A 25,578-nucleotide genomic window follows, 5' to 3' on the forward strand; every position below is an offset into this window, starting at 1 on the left:
CAATTGACTAACCTACTTTAATAATTGAAAAATTCTCAAAGATGAAATATACTCCATAATAAGAGAGCCAACATTAGAGCCCATACTTTCACTAAAACCAAAAGAAACACAACCACTTGTTAAGAAGAAATTCAAGTAATAATAATAAAACAAAAATAATAAACATTAAAGTATAAAATGGTATTTCCAACACACAGGTATAAATATACATGCTCTATGTCCATTGTTAGATTAAATGGGTGTGGAGAAAATTATTAGAGAACCCAAAATTGTATTTCTAATTAGGAGAGGGGTGGAGAAATGCTTTAAATGCGGGTTGTTGTCATTCTAATGAAACCCTTTACAAAGGGGATGTTTAGATTCTAAGAGAGAAGCTAGGCTTGGTAGAGAACACCTTCCTTGTTAAACATTCCCCTATTGTAACCAAAAGGAAAGGGCAAGAGAAACAATAATTAGGTTTCTGTTCACAAGTTGTATAAAATATATAGGCATTATTGATGTCTGAGTGAATAATGGGAGAGATTATTTATGAAATTGTGATAAGGCACACCTAGTTTTGTCAGAAAGAGGCATATTAATGACAAGTACATCACATTTAGGTAGCATTTCATCAAGATTTGTCTCCAATGTTGCTCCAGTTTCCTTTTCCAATTCGGGTCCAATAGAAAGACGGTCGTGGTAAAGAAGCTTACGATTAAAGGGTTGTACAAAGGAACGCAATTCAATTCAACATCATGTAATGTTTATTATTATTAGATTGAAATTTTGAAACAAACAGCATGCATGCATAAGAATTATGGAGCACTGCTTTTTGAAAAAAAGTTTGCAACATCATGAAGTAGTACTAGATCCTAAGAATGAATACCTTCAAACGCTTAAAGTAGTTCTTTGCCAATACGCCCTGCACCAATAGTACCAATAGTTTTCCCTTCTAGATCATATGACCTGTAAGAAATTGCTTCCACTTTCCAATCACCCTCAACAATTTTCTTATATCCAGGCACAAAGTTTCGCATCAATATGAGAATGTGCATTAGCTCATCTTCTGCCATGGACACCACATTACTTGCTGTAAAAATTGTTGAAGAAGGCGTCAGTTAAATTATGAAGAATCATTGCAGAAACTTGTTCACCAAAATGTCCATAGCGTGAACAGGGCAGTGATAAGCGGTATAATTTTAGAAATAGTACCTGTAACTTCTACGACAGTCACAGCAGCGGCTGCTGCAGCATTTAGATCAATGTGATCAGAACCAATACTAGCTGTCAAAAGAAGCTTTAAGTTCTTTGCCTTCTTGATCCTCTCTGTTGTCACATAGGCCGGGTGGAAAGGCGTAGAAATCAAAACATGTGCGTCAGGTATGTGCTTTTCAAGTTCTGCAAAGGAAATTAATTATGTAAGTTTAGTCTGCAATGGGTTACAATTCTCAAATGTAAAAGCAAGCAAGAAATACACTGATTTCGACGATCCATGGTAGCAAGAAGTAGGAAAGGGAAGGCATACTAGAAAATTAATAGATTGGATTGTGGATTAAACAACCACCCAACTTCAATTGTGAATAACCAGAAGTCATTTATGACTTGTTCGACAAGATATATATTCTGTAAATCTCACTTTTTGAAGCAGCACATACGATACCATCTAGATTGATTATTATTCAGGATATGAGGAACAAAAGGAATTCTAGGACATAAACTATTCATCCATATCAATAACAACAACAGATAACACGATTTTATATCCCAAGGGGTGGGTGGCCCTTCACGGGAGCAAATCTCATTAAATACCTTGGGGTTACCAGCTGGTATTTCAGCTAGTAGTTGGTTACTACCCTCGTCGTCCATCCAAAAAAACTGGGAAGAGGGAGGAAATCTGCAGGGGGCTAGCAAGATGCTTGGAACGCCTAAACTGTGGGACAATATTTTTCCGGACCCGAAAAAGAAAGATGACTCCAGGTGATGTGGAGTTGGAGTATGATGTTACTAGGTATCATATAATTATACCTCCCTCCCAAGTCAAAGACATATGAGTTGAGTTAGAAGGCCATCTTAGGTTTCAAGGGAAACTGTTTTTCAAGAAGATTCTACAATACAAGAATCAGCATAGATGGTGCCCTGTCCAGCAGTCAAAGAAACTCTACCAAGCAAAACCCTGCTGATACACATTTAGCATTAGCTCTAAATCTTTTTCTGTGCTTTTGATGGCTAGTAACTACAGTTAGACAAATGATACCTGCTAACAATTAGACCACAGTTTATTCATTTATTAAGAAGTCTGGTGTACATAGCTTGATGATGAGTGTGTCCCAACACTCTAGTGTTTGTAGATAAAAAATCGCAATTCCAAATCAGTTATCATGATTTCAAGTTTCATGGGGCCAATTCGACAGCACAGTACATGTAGCCTAGTAGGGCATTTAAATTCCATGTTATCACTTCACCAACACAGAGAACACATATAGCCTAGTGTTCTACATGGATACAAAAAGAAACAGGGCATTTGGGGGGCTTCTAACAGTTTAAAGAAAGAGATGGCGTTTAGCACAACTCCCTCCAAGCGTTACCAGATGCAAAATTAGGAAAATTCGGGGAGGCCAAGTTTTGGGCAAGGATAAGGAAAAAATTCAGAACAAAATTGGAGAGTAGAACAAAAATATAAAGATATACACATATATATTTTGATGAAAATATATAAGAAATGGTGAGTGCGACAACATGACCTCCCTTCAGTCTATTTCATAGAAATTAATCACTCATTAGAGGAGCAATGAACCCAATAGAGGTAAAAATAACCTAAATTGGGCTGGATGAGGGTTTTTATTACACAAGTTTGATTCAGTCAACTAAGTCATACTCATGCTTAGAGGTCAAACTCGTGTTGATAGTCAAACTATGTCAACAAACAAGTTACAAGTTGGAAAATCAAACTCTGTCAACAACCAAGTTTGACTCAGACAAGTTGGGAAAATGGCAGGTTCAAGCCACGATCCTGGTAACACTGGTTCAAACTTTCCCTTCTATGTTCTGAACCTACAGATCCCCTGCGCAACTTCTATGCATATGATCGATGATGTTAAATTAAGAAGTTCAAAAAGACACATTAATTTTATTTTATTTTGCAGGAGTGCTAACTTAGACATAACAACAAAAGAAATCACTGCTAACTTACCACAGTCAGGACCTTCCTTGTCATCTGTCACAATGTACTGGTGACCATTAGATTCCAGCCATTCTCGTATGCCCAAAGCATTCTCAACACACCCGAGAAAGTTTGGATTGAGCGAAGCATATTCATTGGCTTTATAAAAGACTCCAACAATTTTATTACTTCCTGCAGGTGCCTGAAACATAATAAGAGCATATAAATTAGAAAAATAGGAAGCAGAGAATGTAAGAAAATATATAATCTTGTTTTGTTAATGAGAGTGATAACTGAAACTTGATACTGCCTTCTCCGGGTAAACCAGCCTACTTATACTTGTATCTCAGACCTTCATACGTGGCAGGCAAGCATCATCTTACCTAACTTCAATCCCAACAAAAAAGAAGCGAGGGTTATCGATCATCACTTACATGCAATTCTCTGACAAAAGAGACTGGGGAGCAGATTGGCCTTCTACTCGCAGCTCGGAATGCAGATATAACAGATCTCCTGCTCGCCATGACAACTAGAAATACAAAGAAGAGAAATTTAGCAGGTCAGCCAGTACAGTATGGTAGCAATGGCGAATGGATGAATTTGGCCCCAGGGGTTGGTTGCCTTAGATATGTTGTGATTGCTGGTTTCAATTCAATTTGCGAGTGAGTCTCCAGATGATGAGACGTATAGGACACCATCAGCATACATTAGTTAGATTGTGGATTTCTTCTACATTACAGACAGATCCTGATGATCCTATAATTTTGTTGAAGACCTTTGATATTAAATATTTTACTCCATGGCCTTGGATTTGAAATTTAGATATATCTCTCCGAACTCTAGATACATCACTACCAATTGGCCTCCTATGATTATTGTCAGTGGTTTGGATTTCTAGTGAAAAATATTTTTCCTTCCATGACATGTGGTCTCATGTACGCTTTCATATTTTTTTTGTGGGCCAGTTCTTTCTTTCCCTTCATGTAACTGCATCACAAAGAGACTCAGTTATCGTAACACTCTGTTATCATAACAACACAATTTCGAACTCTAGATTAGCACAAGCCCTTTCTAGTGGTCACAATTTCGAACTCTAGATTAGCGCAAGCCCTTTCTAGTGGTCGGCCGCAGCGGCACAACCAGACCAGATCGCAGAGAAGAAAGATCATCCAGGGTACAACATCCGGTGTAAATACTCCCCTCACTCCTCTTTTGGACACCATTCTATTTAATTTCTAAACAAGGGTTTTATTCAGCTGGCCGAATTCACAGTGTAATGAGGCTAGCTCGCTCCTCTCATAGAAATTCTATTTAATTTGTAAATGAGGGTTTCATTCAGCCAGGCGAATTCATGGCATAACAAGACCAACCCCCAAGGAGGTAAGGGTTTCATTAAATTTTATTATTGTGAATGTGGTGTTTGGATTCCATATTGATCCATACCATGGGGATTTTACAAGTGAACAAATTGCTGACTTTTTTTTAGAGGTGTCAAACTTGAAAGACAAGAGACAAGCCCTTATCTGGAGATGTCTTATAGCTTAAAGTACAAAAATCTGGTTAGTGGTGTTGATATATTTGATTTGCGGGAAATCTGGTTAGTGGTGTTGATATATTTGATTTGCGGATATGTCAGTATTATAATCATTCTTACCTATTCTGGTTTGGGAAAGCTGGGAAAATCTAATGTGCCTTTGTTTGTTTTTGTGGGCAAGTTAAAATTGTGCCCTTTGCTGTTGAAGAAAGTGTCGATGGGATTGAAAGATAAAAGGCTTGGATGTATAGACATTTTATTTAATTTGTAAATGAGGGTTTCATTCAACCGGGCGAATTCACGGTGTAACGAGACCAGCCCGCAAGGAGGTAAGGGTTTCATTTAATTTTATTATTGTGAATGTGGTGTCTCGATTCCATATTGATCCAAACCATGGGGATTCTACAAGAGAACAGATAAGCCGTTATCTGGAGATGTCTTATAGCTTAAAGTACAGAAATCTGGTTAGTGGTGTTGATATATTTGATTTGCAGGAAATCTAGTTAGTGGTGTTGATATATTTGATTTGTGGATATGTCGGTATTATAATCATTATTACCTGTTCTGGTTTGGGAAAGCTGGGAAAATCTAATGTGCCTTTGTTTTTTTTTGTGGGCAGGTTAAAACTGTGCCCTTAGCTGTTGAAGAAAGTGTCGATGGGATTGAAAGATAAAAGGCTTGGATGTATAGACATTTTATTTAATTTGTAAATGAGGGTTTCATTCAGTCGGGCGAATTCACGGTGTAACGAGACCAGCCTGCAAGGAAGTAAGGGTTTCATTTAATTTTATTGTTGTGAATGTGGTGTCTCTATTCCATATTGATCCAAACCATGGCGATTCTACAAGTGAACAGATTGCTGACTTTTTTGAGAGGTGCCAAACTTGAAAGACGAGAGACAAGTCATTATCTGGAGATGTTTTACAGTTTAAAGTACAAAAATCTGGTTAGTGGTGTTGATATACTTGATTTGCGGATATGTCGGTATTATGGTCATTCTTACCTGTTTAGGTTTGGGAAAGCTGGGAAAATCTAATGCGCCTTTGTTTGTTTTTGTGGGCAGGGTAAAACTGTGCCTTTAGCTGTTGAAGAAAGTGTTGATGGGATTGAAGATAAAAGTACAGAATTTCTTGGGGGAGATATACCCATATGATTCCAACTAAATGACAATTGATTTATTAGTTGTTGTGTGCAGGTTACTCATGTCAGCTGCTTGACATCATCTTTGTTCGTTCACTTTTATCTGGGTTTTTTCAGACCGGAGGATCTGTAACTGGATGATCTGCGATTGGATCTGCCAAGGTTGAAATGGGTTCTTCTTATTATGGATCAAAAAAGGGAACTGGCTATGACTCCGCTTGAACTTAAACAACCTGTGCTTCCTTTTATACAACTTGGACTCCCTCATCCTCTTCGTCTACACCTTCAACGCCCATCAATTTCGCTCACCATGACATGGACATGACCCAGGTCAGTCTCTCTGCATCACCTTTAGCCGTCCCTAGCCACACCCAATCTTCTCGGACAGTAAAACCTGGAAAGTAGACTTGTGACTGACTAGCCATGATTACTAATCTAATTTGTTTACGAATACCTAGTGCTTAAAAATAAATAGAAGCCACCTAATGTCCAATTGCAATGGGTGTTGCAGTGCCCCTTCAATTCAAACGAGAGTTTTCTCTTTTGAGGTTTGCAAGGTATTTGCTGTAAGTGCAAAAATGGGTGTTTTGACTCCCATTGATCTCAGTTGCCTTGTTGCCTGAAATTAAAGCAGTCATTTTGACGATAAGAATGAACCCAAAGTTTTAGAAACTGAGATGGTTGAGATGATTAATTCAGTAGCACAGACAAAATAAAACAAAATTTCAAAATTATAAGTTTTAAAGATTTAAAAGTTGTATACATCACGCATATTCATAACAGGCATCTCTTTGTCCATTAACACAAGATCATGTGTTCTACCCTGCTTGAAATAGTCCACTGCTACCTTCCCATTCTCAGCTTCTTCACAGTAAAGATTAAGGCTTTGAAGCACCGTCCCGAAAATTATATGAGGTTTATTCAGTGAAAAATAATGAATGAGATCTCAGCAGCCTCAGCTTCTTCACAGTAAAGATTAAGGCTTTGAAGCACCCTCCCGAAAATTATATGAGGTTGATTCAGTGAAAAATAATGAATGAGATCTCAGCAGCAAGCTCTAGGTAAATTAACCTTGTATGGCCACAAGCAGTATCCTAAAACCAAACAACGATTTAGTCCTCATATAACTTACTCTGTTGATTTGTGTGTCTTCCACTAGCAAGATTCGTCTGGGGGAGCTACAAGAATCCTGAGAAATCATGGAACATTTTGACTTCACAGTTCTAACTTTCTGACTTCTGGTTTCAGTCTGAGATGAAATGTGTGGTCTTCCCACATTTGCAACATGTAATGGAAGTCCTGCTGAAATTATTGTGAATGGGGTGTCTGGATTCCATATTGATCCCCATACCATGGGGATTCTACAAGTGAACAGATTGCTGACTTTTTTGAGAGGTGCAAGACAGATCCCCCTACTGGAACAAGATCTTTGATGTTGGTCTACAGCGTATCTATGAAAAGTAAGTTTAGGGCCAGATTTCATTTTTCATATGGTTCCATAGATCGTACATGGCCTCATGAGGAGGTAAATGAAAATATTCAATTAAATTCAACTATATACATCCATCCATACAAGTTGATATTGGGATGGGTCTAATGTGCTTTTGTTTGTTTTTGTGGGCAGGTTAAAACTAAACTGTGCCCTTAGCTGTTGAAGAAAGTGTTGATGGGATTGAACATAAAAGTGCAGAATTGCTTGGGGGAGATATACCCATATGATTCCAACTAAGTGACAATTGATCTATTAGTTGCTGCGTGCAGGTTATTCATGTCAGCTGCTTGACATCCTATTTGTTCGTTCACTTTTATCTGGGGTTTTTCCCTTACCAGGTTCACCAATTGAACCTCTCTTTTTCACAACATAGATATCTATTTATATTTAATCCAATGCTACAACATTCCATTACTTAATGGATCCATACATCACATATACATCTTTAAGAAAAATATCTTTGAGAATAATGAAATCCAACTCTAAATCTAGACTTTGCTATAAAAGGGACACATCAAGTTGAGCATTTCACTCTATGGAAGCATAATTACACTGAGATCTAAGAAAGATAAAACATGGCATATATGTAGAATTATTACACTATCTGACATGGAAAGCCTCTCAAAATCTAATTAAATAGAGATTAGGAAAAAGGCCCAAGGCAGTATGTGAAAAGATGAAAATCAATTAGACTATGTAATCCTAAATCATTTATTAAAAAATAAACTTATAAGTACAAGGTTAATCAACAAATCCCATTTTTGTTATATCTCCAATTTCTGGTTAAACATTAAAATTAGTCATTTTCATAAAATGAGAAAAACACAATTCAACTTAAACCAAATATTTCAAAAAAACTATAAATTATTTAACAACATAAATCCTCTCCCAAACAATCCTGTCTGCAAAAATGACTTTAAAACACATTTCAAATAACCATTGTAAATTTGGTGAACCTGCCACCAAAAAATGGTAACAAAATTTAATAAATCCTTATTATAGATACAAATTGTGCAGGCCACCCATATAGGCGAAGGAGTTAAAAACTTTGAACAAGCATTTCCCAAAGTCCCACTCGTTCGGCTTCACTAAAAAAACTAAAAGCTCTCTCATAAGTCTTCTTGTTGATCCCAGCCTGTTGCCAATGAGTGTGGCTCAAACCCGTTTTGATTGATCTTGAGAAGGAATTTCTGAAATTATGATATGGTGTTAGGGCTTGTTAATGCATCCATCAGAATACACACCACAGGACAAATACATTACTAATGAAATAAACTTAATTTGAATTTCAATTTTTCCCAATACAATACAGAGCTAATGACATTAACCATACAAAGGAACAATTATTGCTAACATATTTCAATTTTGAAATTTTTTAATTTACCTGTGACCAAAGTCCTTCACAGAAGATCAATTGAGTATAACTTGGATAGTCGAGAGAAAGAATTGTTATCTCCCCGCCAAGACTCATTTCCAGCCTTTTAATAGTGCTGCAACTTCAGCTTTGACACTGCTGCTTGAAAAAAAATAATGATTTGCTTTATACCAGTTTATGCACTTTCCATAACTTGTTCACATTTTACTTCCAGCTCTAGCCTGCCTTCCCCAAGATGGAGAAAAGTTCAGTGTTGCTCAGGAGGATTGCAGGATTGTAAATGCCTGGAAACCCTAAAACCATATTCCTCGTCGCTTAATCAAATCACTGCAATAATGCAGATCAAGACTTACAAAGCAGGCAACCTGCAATCTGCACTTTTTTTTTTTTTTCATAACGAAGCCATGGGTATAATACAATGAAACCTTGAAACTCTTTCAACCCCCTCTGTTGCCAGCACAACCATCCACACCATATTGATCTAGTAATTGTACAAGTCTGTCTCTGGACAGAGGCTGCAAAGGGACCAGATAATATAGATAACAAACATATGTCAGAATTTGGATGCATTGGTAACAAATATCCAATATCATTCAGAAATAAATAAAATGGAATGCACATCCAACATGAAAATGCATACCTTTGCTTGAAAATCATCAACACCAGCCTCAAAGAAGAGGTCTTTATCAGATTGCAAGGTATTTGCTGTAAGTGCAAAAATGGGTGTTTTGACTCCCATTGATCTCAGTTGCCTTGTTGCCTGAAATTAAAGCAGTCATTTCGGTGATAAGAATGAACCCAAAGTTTTAGAAACTGAGATGGCTGAGATGATTAATTCAGTAGCACAGACAAAATAAAACAAAATTTCAAAATTATACGTTTTAAAGATTTAAAATTTGTATACCTCACGCCCATCCATAAGCAGGGAACATCTCTTGAGGAACGATTATTTGTTATATTGGCTAATGATTCCTTTGACAGAGAGATATTTTTGTAATTTCTGTTTCCTTTCTTGTCAAGTCAAGTTGGGAGAGCATTGTAGTTAGCTAGAATGAGTAGAGTGAATCTACTGAGAGGGTGCCTCAGGCTTTTGAGAAGCCATTGTAATCCCTTCACGACAGCGGTGTAACTTTTATATTATGTGGATAAGAAAATATTAATTGTTGTTTCAAACTACGTTGTGTAACTTTTATATTGTGTGGATAAGAAAATATTAACTGTTGTTTCAAACTACTGTGTTGTCCACTATATTCATGTTACTAAATTATTAGATCTAGTTATCTTCTGATATGCCATGTTTGTGGTCTTTGAGTTCACCATTCAACAACAGCAACTTGGTAGCTTGGAGTGATTGCGACAGCCAGCATTCCATAATATGTAAAATAGAGAAAGGTGAAGAACATGGTGAATATATACCAGAAAAATTTCAGTGCAGACCACTGAAATCCTATCATGGTGTACGTGAGCAATCCATACATGGCTGTCTGAATAAGTATGTAGGGAATCTCAATTACAATCTGAAACAAACAACATATTGTGCAATTTAGATAACATATTGGTATATTTCAATCTAATGTAGTAATGCAATGTCAGTATCTATTATAATTTATCAAATATAATGTATTTTCCTGATTGAAATATTTATTATTAGAATGAAAAATAGGTGAAGTTTTAGTTGTAGGCTATCATATATATATATATATATATATCTATATCTATATCTATATATATATATATATATATATATATATATATATATATATATATATGTATATATATATATATGTATATATATATATATATATATATGTATATATATATATATATGTATATATATATATATATATATATATATATATATATATATATATATATATATATATATATATATATATATATATATATATATATATATATATATATATATATATGGGCTAAAGAAGGTAGAAAATCATTTTAAAGTTTGGTTGAGAAGGTTTATAGTCACTAAGCTTGCTTGTGATAGAGCATAGGGTAAAGCAGAGTACATTCCAGCTGCCTTTTCTCTATAAAAGACAGTTCGCTCCACAGCCACTATGGATTGCACTAAAGAGGAATTAGTGACTCCCAGAAATAAAGTTGCACCATACAAAGTCCCCCTGACCTTTAACAAGTCGTTTTTAGTTTCTCTGCAACAGATGCAAACAAAACAGTTAATACTTATTGTTTTTAAAATTATCGAGTCCCATGGCAAGAAATATTTTCTGCCAATTTTGTGATTCTGGTCATGAATTTGTTCTTTTTATATTTAAAAGGATTTTTACATTAAAAGGTCTTAACCCAAAATTCCTCCATCAAGTTGCAATGCTTCAATTTTGGCATCACCCCTGATATATTGTTTGGAACATCTGTGGATCATGGATATATAATACTAAAATTATAAGCCATATAAACTTTCTATTTATTATCATTGCTAAGCAAATGTTTGTCGTACTTACATTTTCATTCCACACTGCCAGTAGATGGTGCCAAAAAAGAGTGCCGATATAAATGTGAAGAACAAACGGACTAAATTGTAATCTGTGCTTCGCCAATATGTCCAGTGCTTCTTCCACAGACAAGCAGTAAATTGGGCCCATGTAGATTGGGCAAACTTGGTTGGAAAGTAAAGATCCGTGGCACCTTGAACTTGTGTGGATAATTCTTTAACTAGCTCTATATGATACCTGCAAAAAGGATAACACCATATCACTCAAATAATTGATGTAATATGATATTCATATTTCTTTGAAATCTGTTAGGGGCATTATAAGAGCGTTTGATCTGGACTTACTGGAAAAGAGGAGACTTCTTATATATTTCAGCAAAATCCATCTCAAGGCGCTCCTCAGCAGCTCTAAAGCTGATTTCTAGCATCCATGTTGCAGGGTTACATTTATCAGTAATCTTTTTCACACCTTCAATAGCCTGTCCAGGACATTTCAAGTTGCTAGATTCAATGAGACTTGAATAAACTGTAAGATGCCTTAATAACATATGCTGCATTAGCAAACATTAATCATATACCTGGAAGTACTCTGTGACATGGATTGAATGGCGACCTAGTGAACCGCCATATATAATTTGACCACCTTGTTTCATCAACAACAGCTGCAAAAAAAAAAAGAATGCTATTGTAGTTGGGATTGTTTGGGAAAGTAAGCATCATTAAATATTTGCAAGGTGTTGTTCAATAAGCATTGCTTTACACACATGATTATCAGGTTTTACCTATGTGTCCAAATGCATTGCTCTTCAGAGTGGGCAATGAAAATTGTTTTAAACATGGATATTGGTGGGCTTCTAAAAGATGTTCCTTTCTAGAAATTTATAGAACCATCTACTTCTTCCTACAATCCATCTTATAACCTTTTCAAAACTAGCCATTTTTCTGAAGACCTTTGATATTAAATATTTTACTCCATGGCCTTGGATTTGAAATTTAAATATAGCTCTCCGAACTCTAGATACATCACTACCAATTGGCACCCTACGATTATTGTCAGTGGTTTGGATTTCTAGTGAAAAATATTTTTCCTTCCATGACATGTGGTCTCATGTACGCTTTCATATTTTTTTTGTGGATGTCTGATCGCAATTTCAGATTTGGCTATATTAACAACCTGTAAGGAGTTAGAGATGTATCTTACCTCATCAAATCCTTCAAAAATATCTATACTTGGCTGATGGATAGTACAGACTACAATTCGGCCTGTGTCCACTGTATTCCTAACTGTATGCATCACGATAGTTGCAGCTCTGGCATCCAGACCAGATGTCGGCTCATCCATGAATATGATTGAAGGATTTGCAACAAGTTCTACAGCAATGGTTAGTCTCTTCCATTGCTCAGTTGATAGACCACTCACACCAGGAAGACCCACCAATGTGTCTCTCAAGCTATCAAGCTCTACAAGCTCCATCACTTCATCCACAAACATATGTTAAATAGAACAATCCCAATCTTAGGAAACCCAATATTAAGAATGAAATAAAGAAACTATATTAAAGTCCACAGGTGGTTCATAAGCGGTTCTCAACATTTTTGTTGCATCAGGAGTATATTTTTAAGATTAAAATCACCATAAATATTTACTTGCTTGCTCTTGGTATCTATTTCTGGTGAAAGGCGCAAGTAAGTAGAGAACACTAATGATTCTCATACTATTATCTGAGGAAAGTGAATATCATTTTGCTCGCAATAATCTAAAACCCTAGCAAATGTCTCCTATACCTTTGGAAAACCAGAGATATGTATATCCCCCTCAATATAACCTCCCGTTTTTCTTCCATAGCACATCCATGAATATGATATTCATATTTCTTTGAAATCTGTTATGCGCATTATAAGAGCGTTTGATTTAGACTTACTGGAAAAGAGGAGACTTCTTATAAATTTCAGCAAAATCTATCTCAAGGCGCTCCTCAGCAGCTCTAGAGCTGATTTCTAGCATCCATGTTGTAGGGTTACATTTATCAGTAATCTGTGTCACACCTTCAATAGCCTGTCCAGGACATTTCAAGTTGCTAGATTCAATGAGACTTGAATAAAATGTAAGATGCCTTAATAACATATGCTGCATTAGCAAACATTAATCATATACCTGGAAGTACTCTATGACATGGATTGAATGGCGACCTAGTGGACTGCCATATATAATTGGACCACCTTGTTTCATCAGCAACAGCTGCAAAAAAAGAAAGAATGCTATTGTAGTTGGGATTGTTTGGGAAAGTAAGCATCATTAAATATTTGCAGGGTGTTGTTCAGTAAGCATTGCTTTACACACATGATTATCAGGTTTTACCTAGGTGTCCAAATGCATTTCCCTTCAGAGTGGGCAGTGAAAATTTTTCTAAACATTGATATTGATGGGCTTCTAAAAGATCTTCCTTTCTAGAATGAAGCCACTGGATATGGTGCCGGAATCGAACCGTTCAGTCTCTTCAAGTAAAGACGGTATTTCTGCAGCAAAACATGACTTATTTCTTTGTAAGGGATATGCCTGAGAATCCAACAAGCAAGCTTTCCTCTAGTCACAACATTCAGTCATAAGCATTCTGAATTTGCATCTGGCCAAACCTAAGAGAATTGGATTTTCTAAACAAGTGCCTTGCAAATGTTCAATCTAATTAAATTTATTATATTTTTGTTTAAAAATTAAGGATTAAACATTGTTTTTTATTTTTATATGCATCCAGTAAATAATTATTGAATAAAAACAATAAATTGAATCTAAAGGGAAATTCCAGTCCTTTACTATACATCTGTAACAATTTTTATGTCTATTCAATTTTTATTCCAGTCCTTTACTATACATCTGTAACAATTTTTATGTGTATTCAATTTTTATGTGTATTTTGTCATATAGTTTTCATACCAGCATTTTGAACCTACATTACAATGAATCAAAATATTTTAATTTTATCATTACTATGAGAAAAATCAGTGATGTTCCTGTAATATCAAAGTTGAAATGTATATAATATGAACAGAGGAGATGAGTTTAATGCAAGAGCTGCAATATGCATATATATAAAACAATCTAACCGGAGAGCATAGAAATTCATGGGTTCCTCTGTCATATAGGATAATTTAGTGGAGGAATAACCAAAGGAAGACGCAGTCCAAATTATTTACACAATCAGTATGATCTTAGTTCAAAATCAGACACAAAATTATGCTAAACCCTCACAAAAACCTTGCTCTATAGCCTGAAAGAGTAGAATGTGAGCAAGCACCTGAAATGGTGAAGGACATAAAAGACCAGATTCCCAAGTTATTCCTGAGGCAACCTCGTTCTTGTGGCTAAAATTACTGCGATTAGCCTTCGCAGTAGAGGGCAAGACACCCTGCAAATCAACCAAGAGCAGAAATAACACCCTGCAGAGCAACCAAGAGAAGAAATAAGGAAACTATTGTAAAACCCTAACCGGAGAACAAATCGAATTCTTCCAATTGTCAGTGGTCACTTACCAGGGTTTATGCATTCTTGTAATTGTCAGTCGTCACTTACCAGGGTTTACGCTCCACATTAGAACATAAATTTTCCTGTGGGGTCTTCAGATTCAATAGGGAAGTCATCTGCGTGATGGATTCGGGCAACGTGGGAGGAACCCTACACATCACAGTAAATTTAACTCAGATTAGACATGGGAAATTGAGCTAAAATCTAAATTAAACACCTCAAGGCACGATAAAGGCTACATCTCTAGGGCAACTGTGTGAATCAGGAAATCGAAACTCCAACGAAGCCATCACTACTGTCTGTGAAGGGTTTTGAGCGGGTAATCTCTCCAGCTTGAGATAAACAGGGAGTTCAACAAGCACATGCAATCTTAACTGATTAAAATTCCAACTATAATGATCTGATCCAACGGCACAATCTCTTTTAATCGTCTAACACATCAGATCAATGGTTGAAAATAGGACATGGTGGCATATAATGGAGTTCTTCCTAGAGGGAAATGCCTTACGGCGTAATAAGAATAGGAATATAAGTAGTGGAATAGCTTGCCTCTAAAACCATGGAAATTGATTCATTCAACCCCAAACCACCTCAAAATGATGAATCTACCCTCTAGAGTCATTTTACAATTACACTTACATAGCATCACATCATTTACATTCATAAACTCATCCAAAATGAAAGAAAGAGTCAACTTGTAGAAAAACTAGGCGAAATTTTGATCTTTTAAGAAAAATTGGCCAAATTCATCTTATGCGCAACACCACTGTTCCTACGCACAACACCTTTTCAGACCTAGTTTTGGAAGCCTTCCCCTTGACCAAATTGAGCCCAAGATAGCTTACTAGAAGGGTCGTCTTGTCTAGTTTCTAGAACATCTTGAATTTTTTCATTTGGAGGTCATTCCCCCCCTCAAAAGTGGAATCTCCCAACGCTGCTTCCTATGTGTCAAAAAGTGGCAAAGAGGGAATTTTTTTATTGTTTTTTAACCTTTAGGTGACCTAGATTTGCTCCAAATTTTCTGAAACTTTCTGGGTTTGATTATTTTTTTATGCTGAATCCAAATATGCAAGCCATTCTTCCAACAAGTTCCCAGTCAAAAGTGCAGCGCCGTCATTTCCTGTGTTGAAAATTGTGCCATTGATTCTATGCACAACACCCCTTTCAGACTGAGTTTTGGAGGCCTTACCGGTGTCCAAATTGGGTGCAGGATATCTCGTTAGAAAAATTGTCGAGCCTACTTTCTTGAACATCTTTCATTTTTCAATTTGGAGTGCGTTTTCCCTATCAAAGGTCAAATCTCCCAAGACTGGTCAAAATGTGCAAAATGAGACTGCCTAAATGCAGAGTGGTGTTGCAGTCAACTTTTGAAGGTCTTCCTCAACTCCAAATTGAGATCATGATAGCTGATTGGAAAAATATTTGTGTTAACTAGCATTGACTCATCAAGAAAGTCATTTTTCCAACCAGGCTAGGAGAAATCTTGATTTTACCAAGGTCACTCTAGAGGTGCAGCAACACTCCTAAGGCAACTGTATTTTTGACATTTCTTTAAAACCATGAAGATGTGTAAAAAGTGAAGGAAGTTTTTCTTCGAAAAAATCCCTCTCACTTTTGTCAAATTCATCTTCTATTTCTCAGAAAAATCATTTGAGTAAAACCTAGCTCGATGTGTAGAACAGGGGATTTGTAGAAATGAAGGGAAATGAAGGGGATAAGGGGCTGCTAAATTCTTGAGAAGATTTTGGAAAATATGGAGGGATGTTAGGAAGGAAGGGTAAGTGGAATTTCAAATACTTAGTGGGGGGAAGGGGTCCAAAAGGGAAAAACACAGGCCTAGCCTAGAAAATTGTCAAATTGTAGCAAGAAGATATGGTTTGTGGGAAAATGATGAATTTGAAGGATATCAGTGATGGGAAGTCCCTAAGAAGGTACATTAAGGATAGGGGAAGGTGTATGAGCATCAGGATACAAGTTTTGTTGATGATTTTACCATCTAAGAGAAATTACCTTCAAAACCCTAGGAGAGGGAAATGAGGCTTACCCAAGTACAATTGAAGCACGAACAAGGTGTAAAATGACCCATTAGAACCTGAAATGATGATGAAAACTCTCTAAATGATGGTACACTTAGCTGAATGGTGACATGGACCAAAACTTGGAAAATTTTGGAAGGAGTGAAAACAAATCTTAGACCTAACACCTAGTGACCAAATTTTACTTGAAGACTCACTGAAATGACAAAATTTGACTTTGCCACTCTAAGACCACTTTGCAAGAGCATGTTTGATCATTGGTGGAAGGCTTCAAAGGCTGACACTAATATATGTATTGTGTGACTAAAAATTGCACTTCTTAATATAACAAGAGCTAGCATGTTTCATGCATATGTTTTATTGTACTCTATGCTATCTAGTTTACTCTAAATGATATATGTATCTGTTTACTTACACATGCATGTATAGCTATCTGTGTATGTATGTATGAATCTTTCTAAAATGTGTTGTTGGTTTAACCATCATTTTGGATTTCTTGTTGACTTTCCTTCCTTGTTGTGATGCATCTTCGCTTGTGTGTTCCCTTCTTAACTGCGTGCTATCACAGGTTTCCAAGGTGCACACTCATCTCAACCCTCATGTGTTAGAACCTCTCATGCACCTTCCTTGGCTCACTGTAGCTGTCACAACCTTTCTACCAACAGATTTATCTTACTTTCCTCTATGTGAAATTGCAGTCAAGGCATTACCATACGATCCACTGCTGGGACCCCTACACCAAACGGTCTGAGCTCTAATTGGAACATCTTATCGGGGAGATCCCCTGACATGTTGGCGGGTCCAGCACCATCAACACCTGCAAAGGAAACTATGTGTATATGAAAATGTACTACCAAAGCAAACATGGGAAGGAATGGGGAGACCTGCACTGCGGTGATCTCCAATTCAGCTCAGAATGGAAATCTAGCAAAAAATCATCCCTATGGTATGATTATATGGAGTAACCATTGATATTGAAGGTGCAAGCGCGATGGCCAACTTTGAGGTGATAGAGATCATTGATGAAAGTAATCCATACCCTGAGCTCTTGGTAATTGACTGGGCCATTGATATGAATGGGGTCATCAACCTGAAAAAGAGGAAAATGTCATTTGAAAAGAAATCACTCCGAATTGTAGTACCATTGGACCTTGCATAAGGGGTGTGATATAATGAACCAGTCCACAATTATGAATAAAGTGAGGATAAACTGGATCAAATCTATAAAATAATAGTGTGAGACCAGGACTAGATCAATCTAACAACAGATGGATGGATTGCATGGGACAGGAATAGTTCCTGCACCTTTGATTCAGACGAAGAGTTGGAACATTGGAAGAATCGTTTGCATGAAGTATCTACACTGCGATGTAATATGACGATGAAGTCATTGCGTCGTGTTCTTTCGGAGGTAAGGAACTTACCCTATTATGATGGGTTAACTAATGTGGATAAGTTTTTGGATGCATTTGAGTGTGAATTCCCTAAGGATCACCACTTCCAAGCATTAGTTTTGGCACTGTGCACTACGCTCGCACGATGGTGGGGTATGCATAAGGATATATTTGATGGATGGCGGGATTACAAAAGAATGATGAGGTTATGATTTGGACATCCTAAAACTAGATTGACTGAGAAATATAGCAAGAAGAATGATCTGCATGAGCACTTAGAAAAATGGACTAAAGCTTGGGGAACTAAGTTGTAGCCAGAGTGGGTACACATATTTTTCCATACTTTCAATACAATTCCCATGAACTGGTATCTGAAAATGGAGCTCTGACATGGAACCGCAGAGTTAGATATATTAAGGGAAGGGTTCTTATTGACATTCACCTTTGAGGATGACTTTGCAAGCATTGATGAAGCCCTACAAGATATTAAGGCAATTATCTTCATAACACCTCAAGTACCTATGGAGTGGGTCCAACTAGATTGGAGTACCCAAATGCGCCATGTGCTAGAATGCTGTAATGTGACCATTGAGAAGGAGGATTATGATCCAAGAAATATTAATGTTCTAGAGGTAGAAGGGCATCACGAAGTCGAGGGCTTGCAAATAGACAACTCGGACATCACTGTGTCGTTGAAGACAAATGAAGTAAACATTGGTACTGGAGAAGAATCAAAGTTTGCAAAGTTTGGAGATTATTGAGACGATGCTATTATGGATAAAGTTGCTATGTTACTCCATGAATACCATGATCTATTCACTACCAAGTTTTCAGATTTGAAGGGCATAACTGGTGATTTGGGTGTTATGAAGGTCGCTATGAAGCTAGATGGGAAGCTTATTAAATAGAGGCCATATCACCTTAATCCTAAATACAAGGAAAATGTTCACTTAGAGCTGGATAAGATGCTTGAAGCAGGCATCATAAAACCGGTTGATGAATATGATTGGGTGAGCTCGATGGTGGTTCAGGAGAAGAAGTAGAAGGGCGAGATAAGGATTTGTGTAGATCTGTAAAAGTTTAATGATGTGTGTGTCCATGATCCATTCCTAATGTCGTTTACTGACGAAGTATTAGAAAAAGTTGGAGGGCAGGAGGCCTACTTATTCACTGATAGGTTTTTAGGGTACCATTAGATCAACATCACACCTGAGGATAGGAGCAAAACAACCTTCATGATAGAGTGGGGTTGTTTTCAAAACACTATGATGCCATTTGGACTCAAGAATGCACCTGCAATATTTTCTCATGTAGTCATTGCAGCGTTCAAGGAGTTCATTCATAAGTTCTTGGAAGTATACTTTGATGACTGGACAGTGTTCAGATTAGTAAAGCGCCATGTAGCAAGTCTACACCTGATGTTGGATACATGTCGCAGATACCAGATCACACTAAATTTAAAGAAATACATCTTCTGTGTTCCCTTTGGAATCCTACTGGGTCACATGGCATGCAAACAAGGGTTGATGGTGGACCTTACCAAGATTGTAGTGATAGTGAATCTAGAGACCTCGAGGAATGTTAAGCAGTTTCTTGCGATGCTGGGAAATACGAGATATTATAGAAAATTTATCAAATCATATGCTCAAATTAATGTGCCTATGGAGAAACTGCTGAAGAAGGACACAACATTCTATTGGGACGGAAAATGTTAATGCAGCTTAGATGTATTGAAAGAAAAGATGGTCACTGTGTCGATCTTAGTATTCCCCGATTGGAAAGAGGAACTTAACGTACATGTGGATGCCTCTTGCATTGCATTGGGTACAGTGTTAATGCGAGCAAGTGAAGGAGAAATGGACCATCCTATAGCCTTTGCAAGTAGGAAATTATGAAATGTCGAAAAGAATTACTCGATGAGTGAGCATGAAAGATTGGCCATGGTGTACGTGTTATAGAAGTTTAGGCACTATCTATTAGGCAGACATTTCAAAATATTCATAGAATAAGCCTATGTTGGGGGGAAGATCTGCAGATGGTTTCTACTATTCCAAGAGTATGACTTTGAAGTAATTGTAAAACTAGGGAGGTTAAATGAAAGACCTAACCATCTGTCACGGATCAAAACAATAGAAGAGCCCAATAATCTGGAGGAAGGGTTGCCAAACATTTTGAAGATATTATTCACTTCGTGTATATGGGGATGGCACCGAAAGGGTATACAAGTTAGCAAAATAATGAATTGGTAGTGCACACAATAGATTTTTCAGTTATTGTGGGGCATCTGTATAAGATGGGTGCAGATGAAATATTGTGAAGATATGTGCTAGATTTTGAGAGAGATAGCATTCTCACTAAAGCTCATGGAGGGGCTACGGGAGGACATTATGCAAGAAAGGAGACAATGCAGAAGATTTTGCATGTAGATCTATGGTGGCCAATATTGCACAAGGATTCTAAGGCATATGGAAGGCATGCGATGCATGTCATATAATAGGGAGACCATCACGAAGGGATGAATTTCCATTATAACCTCAAGTATCTTTGCAGCCCTTTGAGAAATGGGTGATTGATTTCATTGGGGCAATTTAGCCCCAAGGGAAGAAAACTGGTGCGTGCTATATCATCACCACAACAAAATATCTAATCAGATGGGAAGAAGCACAACCGATTAAGGATTGTATAGGGGCTATGGCAGTAAAGCTTTTGTTTGAATATGTCTTAGCTAGGTTCTTCTACCCCAAAGGGTTGATGAGTGACATGGGAATGCACTTTTTGAATGAAAAATTCAACGCGCTGACTGAAGAATTCCAGGTCTACCATCAGAAGAGTACACCATATCACCCGCAGGCCAATGGAACTGTTGAAGCCTTCAACAAGATTTTGGAGAACGTGCTAATGAAGATATGGAACATGCGCCGAAGTGACTGATATGTTCACGTACCTAGAGTTCTATGGGCTTATAAGACTACTTGCAAGAAACTGACAGGGAAAACGCCATTCACATTCATATATGGTGTCGAAGTTGTAATGCTGATGGAGTATATTGTGCCTATTCTATGCATAACAACTCTCACAAGTATGGCATATCATGAGGCCTTGGAATAACATCTCATGCAGCTAATGGAGCTTGAAGGAGATCAATTTTTGGTAGGATTTCATCAATAAGTACAGAAGGAACGTGAAAAATCATGGCACAAATCGCCACATCAACCTTTGCACGTTCAATGCAAATGATCTTGTCCTGTTATATGATAGTATGTTCACTAAGTTTCTAGGGAAATTGCAGAAGCATTACCTAAGACCATATATTATCAAATAAATTACAGATGGAGGTGCAGTAAATGGGAAGAGTGAATGGGAGCCGATTGAAGTTGTATACATGGGATCCTGCATAATGGCTATATGGCAGTGGGATAGTCGTAGTGCTCCAAGAAGTTGCAAGGGAGTGCAAGACTATAAACTACACTACCCAGTTTGGAGGACAATGTAGCAAACAGGCTATACAGACAATGACAGAGATGCAATCCAGGTAGATGCATGCAGGAAGTTGTGCCATGGAGGGAGGTGCCACACAACACAATAGAAAGTGACCATTGAAGTCACTTTTCATGATGACAACCATAAGATGTTTAATAGGAGTGAGCTGGCGGCATTTAAGGTGAAAATATTTGAATATCTTCCACCAAAACAACATTAATTGTCAGAATTTGGGGGGAACTATCAGATTTGAATTCAAAAACCACTATAAATTATGCATGTCATTATAATAGAGAATACTTTGCACTCTCAAAATTTCTAGAGAAATTTGTTGTCTGTCGCCTATGAACTGATCATCTTGGGAGGATTTAGTCGTGAGCCCTATGTTTTCTAAGTTATCTGAGCTAAATCATAAGTTCATTCTACACAAAATTCTTGGAAAAAGCCCTGCAAAAACCGTGAGTACTAGTAGTCATGTGGCCTCTGAAGGACCTTCCTTAGAAGTTGTAAGTATGGAAGCTCTAGCTCCTATGCCTATGGCACTGAGGTCACCTAGGCCGAAGCCTACCCCTAACAGATAAACCCATACAACCAAAGCAAAGAAGGACAAGAAAAAAAAGCTACTACCGATGCATGAATCACCAAGAAAGCACTCTGTAGCACAAGCAAAACAAAAGAAAGACAAGCAGCTAGAGAAAGTCATGGACCTGTAGGTGGAAGAAGCTCAGGGAATGAAAGAGATTGACGTTGAAGGAGTGGAACCTATAATGAAGCTACCTGAAAATATCCCTCCATGGAAGGGAAAGGCAAGGATAAAAAAGGACCCAAATTCAAAGAATTTAACCATTTCCATGCCCCTACTACCTGAGTAGGTTCCCTTTGAAGGTTCGCGGCTCATGCAGATCCCACTATTAAAACTAGAGGATTGGGACCTCATGGATCACTCTAGGTTTCAACACTTATCGATGGATAAGTAGATGAGGCATGTCTACTACTCAAAGTTGGGTGTTACCGCATTAGAAATGGAGGAATGGGTCTGCGGTGCCGAGAACTTGGGGTTACTTAATCTGTTGTGTGTGCCCCATTATCACTGCACCCCCATTAACACAATTTGTATGTGCCAGCTACTCACTCTAGTTCACGATGGGTGTTTATGGCTAGGAGGTCCTATCCCCATCACTAACATGTTGATTAACATAATCACACACCTACCATATGAAGGCCTGAACTCAGCTAAGGAGTTTGGTAGAAAAACAGGGGAAAAGGACCTCGCCGAAAGAATGAAGAGATATTATGGCCTAGTGAAGAAGTCACGAGGGTATTCTATCCTATCTATCACAAACATAGAAGTTTAATTAACCACCTAGATCTTAACTAGGGAGGTGATGAGAAAATTTCACACAGATGAATTTTCAGTGCCTGTGGTTTCTCTAGCTGCCTAGTGCGTGAAGCGAGTACAATTCAATTGGTCCAGATACCTCTGTTAGGAGTTCCTCACAAACTCTCGAGAGGCCCAAGCTGAAACCAATATGTTTCATTACACTTAGTTGTTTATTTCCATTTAACATGTCACGTGGCTATTGTCGGAGGACAGCCAGTTTCCTCCGCTTGAGGAAGGATTGATGGAGGTAGTGAAATTCGCTTCCTTGTGGGCTACAAAGGACCCCATGCAGATCACAAAGATGAAAATATTTTAGGTCCTTATGGAATCCAATCTCTGTATGGCCATTAACCAGCGTCTGAGGTTGTCCCCAACCTTTTACATGTGGTTGTCACCCTACGCGACATTCAAGGCTGAATTCCACATAGTGTACATTCAAGTGCGAAAGGATCCATAGAAGAAATGGCATGACTTTCCATATTTGGTCACAGAAACAAATGTGCAGTAGGTGGTAGTGGGATGGCCTGCAGAGTGGCATGCCCCCTCACACTTAGATGCTGGAACAAGCATAGGCATGGAAAGTTCTACTGCACAGAAGAGGAAGGAGGCAACTAAGTAGTCTACATGTAACCTGGCTGCATAAAAAATAAAAAGAAGCCATAGAGAAGGCTCAAGTGGAGCAAGAGTGCATTGCCAAGGAGTAGGCAGAATAGGAACAACGCAAGTCACCTTCACTAGAGACAAAGGAGGAATAACTTGAAGAGAAATGTGGCAGAGGATATGAGGGGCAAAGCACCCCATTCATTCAAAAAAAACACGACAATGAACAATTGGAGGGTACAAGGAAAAAGAAAAAATCAGACAAGTCATAGGTGGATCCCATGGTCTTAACAAAGGGTAATCTCAATGATATTAGGGATAAAATCAAGGATACCATAACCGAGGTGCTACAGTAGTTTGAGCAGCAGTACATGTAGAGGTTGGGAAGCATCCAAAAGGATGTGCATGAGCTCCACATCCAGGCAAGAAGAATACAGGTGGGCACCAAACAAGCGAGTGTGGAACAAGTGAGCTTGGAACTTGGGATGAGCCAAGTAGTTGATTTGGTAAGGACCCTAGAACTTAGGACTATTGCATTGTCAGAAGGATCCCTTTGCGTGGAGTCAGCCGATGATTGCATCATCCTAAGCACAATTAATAACATCGGGTTGAATATAGAAGTGCTCTCCAATGATAGCCTCCACGCGCTGCATGTAGGGGTGGTAGATGAATTGAGATCTTGGGAGCAGCACACCCTCAACCTCATCAGCAAGTACAAAACTGTAGGTTTTAACCCCATACAAAAATTGCTTGCATATGAATTCTAAAAAGCATAGAAAATAAATAATGCAAGAGCATAACACATAAAACACATACTCAGAGATTTTCCCCTCGATCCCAAAATCAGGACTACCAACTTGATTTTTTCATTATATTCCTTTCAGTGTTACAATACATATTTATACATGCCGAAGAATCCAATACCATGGACCGAAAACCATCACATCCAAAACCATGGACCGAAAACCATCGCGTCTAAAACCATATGCGGAAAACATGGACAAAACCATAGGTAGGTCTACCCAACCTAATATAGGGTCCAAAATCAAAGCTACCTCAGACCCCATAGAGTGGGGTTATCTGCACCCCTCAAACCCCCTATGACTCCCCCCGCTACGTAATCGGCGCAATGAGGGGGGGCTCCACCACCCTTCTAATCCCCGAATTAACTACATGGGCTAGTCGTGGAAAGAGTATAGCACAACCCAACATTCTCCCACTTGTTGTTTTGTTTCCACAGGGGGCCACAAGAGAGCTTAGTCTTTTATCTAGCCCTGCAATGCCCATTGTTTCTCTACACCAAGAGAACTTCTCAGAGCTCATAGATTTTGTTATTGCATCTACAGTATTCTTCAAAGTGTCCACCTTTACTAGCAACACCTTTTTGTCTTCTATCATACCCCTCACAAAGTGATATTGAACATCAATGTGCTTTGTCTTTGAATGATATGTATGGTTCTTTGCCAAGAAAATTGCACTTTGGCTGTCATAGTCTATCTTTATAGCTCCTTATACTAACCCCATACTTGAAGACAATGTGTGCAACCAAACTACTTCCTTTCTTGCATGAGTTTCTATCATGTATTCTACCTCTGTATTTGATAGTGTCACTACAGATTGTTTCTTACTCATCCAACTGACTGCACCTCCAAATAGGTTAAACACATACCCACTTGTAGATCTTCCTTGATCCAGATCTATAGCATAGTCTGCATCAACAAAGCCATGAATATCCAACACTCTATCCAATCCTGGTCTTCCTTGGTAGCACAAACTAAAATCACTAGTGCCACGCAAATACCTGAAAACCCACTTCATTATTGTCCAGCACTCCTTCCCTGGTTTCGACATAAACCTGCTCAATACTCCCACTGCATGTGCAATGTTTGGTCTATTATGACCATCGCATACATCAGGCTACCGATTGCAATTGCATATGGAACATGGGACATGTCCTCTTCCTCTTCTTGTGTCTTGGGACACTGTTTAGCAGATAACTTTACACCTACAGGAATAGGAA

At 37.9% G+C, this 25,578-nt stretch overlaps 2 protein-coding genes and 1 pseudogene across 5 annotated transcripts; all 3 read right to left on the reverse strand.

Annotated features, from left to right (window-relative positions):
• Window positions 1-374: 374 nt before the first annotated feature.
• Window positions 375-3,717, reverse strand: LOC149182446 (formate dehydrogenase, chloroplastic/mitochondrial-like; annotated as a pseudogene). Its single transcript, XR_016256763.1, has 6 exons — window positions 3,574-3,717; window positions 3,170-3,341; window positions 1,192-1,377; window positions 872-1,069; window positions 551-707; window positions 375-414 (listed from the first exon to the last, which is right to left on the reverse strand). The product of XR_016256763.1 is annotated as a formate dehydrogenase, chloroplastic/mitochondrial-like (transcript).
• Window positions 3,718-8,193: 4,476 nt separating this feature from the next.
• LOC149182447 (two-component response regulator ORR41-like) lies at window positions 8,194-11,386 on the reverse strand. Of its 2 annotated transcripts, none has more exons than XM_089418519.1 (4): window positions 11,158-11,386; window positions 9,321-9,440; window positions 8,690-9,195; window positions 8,194-8,495 (listed from the first exon to the last, which is right to left on the reverse strand). In XM_089418519.1, the coding sequence occupies exons 1-3, from the start codon at window positions 11,296-11,298 to the stop codon at window positions 9,118-9,120; spliced, it is 339 nt and encodes a 112-aa protein (XP_089274645.1). In that variant the 5' UTR covers window positions 11,299-11,386; the 3' UTR covers window positions 8,194-8,495; window positions 8,690-9,117. The 2 variants fall into 2 exon arrangements, with proteins under 2 accessions (XP_089274645.1, XP_089274646.1); XM_089418520.1 differs by lacking the exon at window positions 11,158-11,386 and adding an exon at window positions 9,585-9,801.
• Window positions 11,387-11,547: 161 nt separating this feature from the next.
• LOC149182448 (ABC transporter G family member 29-like) lies at window positions 11,548-13,709 on the reverse strand. 2 transcript variants are annotated; one of them, XR_016257613.1, is made up of 3 exons: window positions 13,507-13,709; window positions 13,303-13,386; window positions 11,548-11,626 (listed from the first exon to the last, which is right to left on the reverse strand). XR_016257613.1 is itself a non-coding variant. In XM_089418521.1 (3 exons), exons 2-3 carry the CDS (start codon window positions 13,375-13,377, stop codon window positions 13,066-13,068), a joined length of 213 nt encoding a protein of 70 aa, XP_089274647.1. In that variant the 5' UTR covers window positions 13,378-13,386; window positions 13,507-13,709; the 3' UTR covers window positions 12,965-13,065. The 2 variants fall into 2 exon arrangements, 1 of the variants encoding a protein (XP_089274647.1); XM_089418521.1 differs by lacking the exon at window positions 11,548-11,626 and adding an exon at window positions 12,965-13,203.
• Between the last annotated feature and the right edge of the window lie 11,869 nt (window positions 13,710-25,578).

The sequence above is a fragment of the Pinus tabuliformis genome, chromosome 3_2 (assembly GCF_031772625.1).
Source record: "Pinus tabuliformis cultivar Carrire ecotype Pingquan chromosome 3_2, CPIR1, whole genome shotgun sequence".
Taxonomy (NCBI): Eukaryota; Viridiplantae; Streptophyta; class Pinopsida; order Pinales; family Pinaceae; genus Pinus; species Pinus tabuliformis.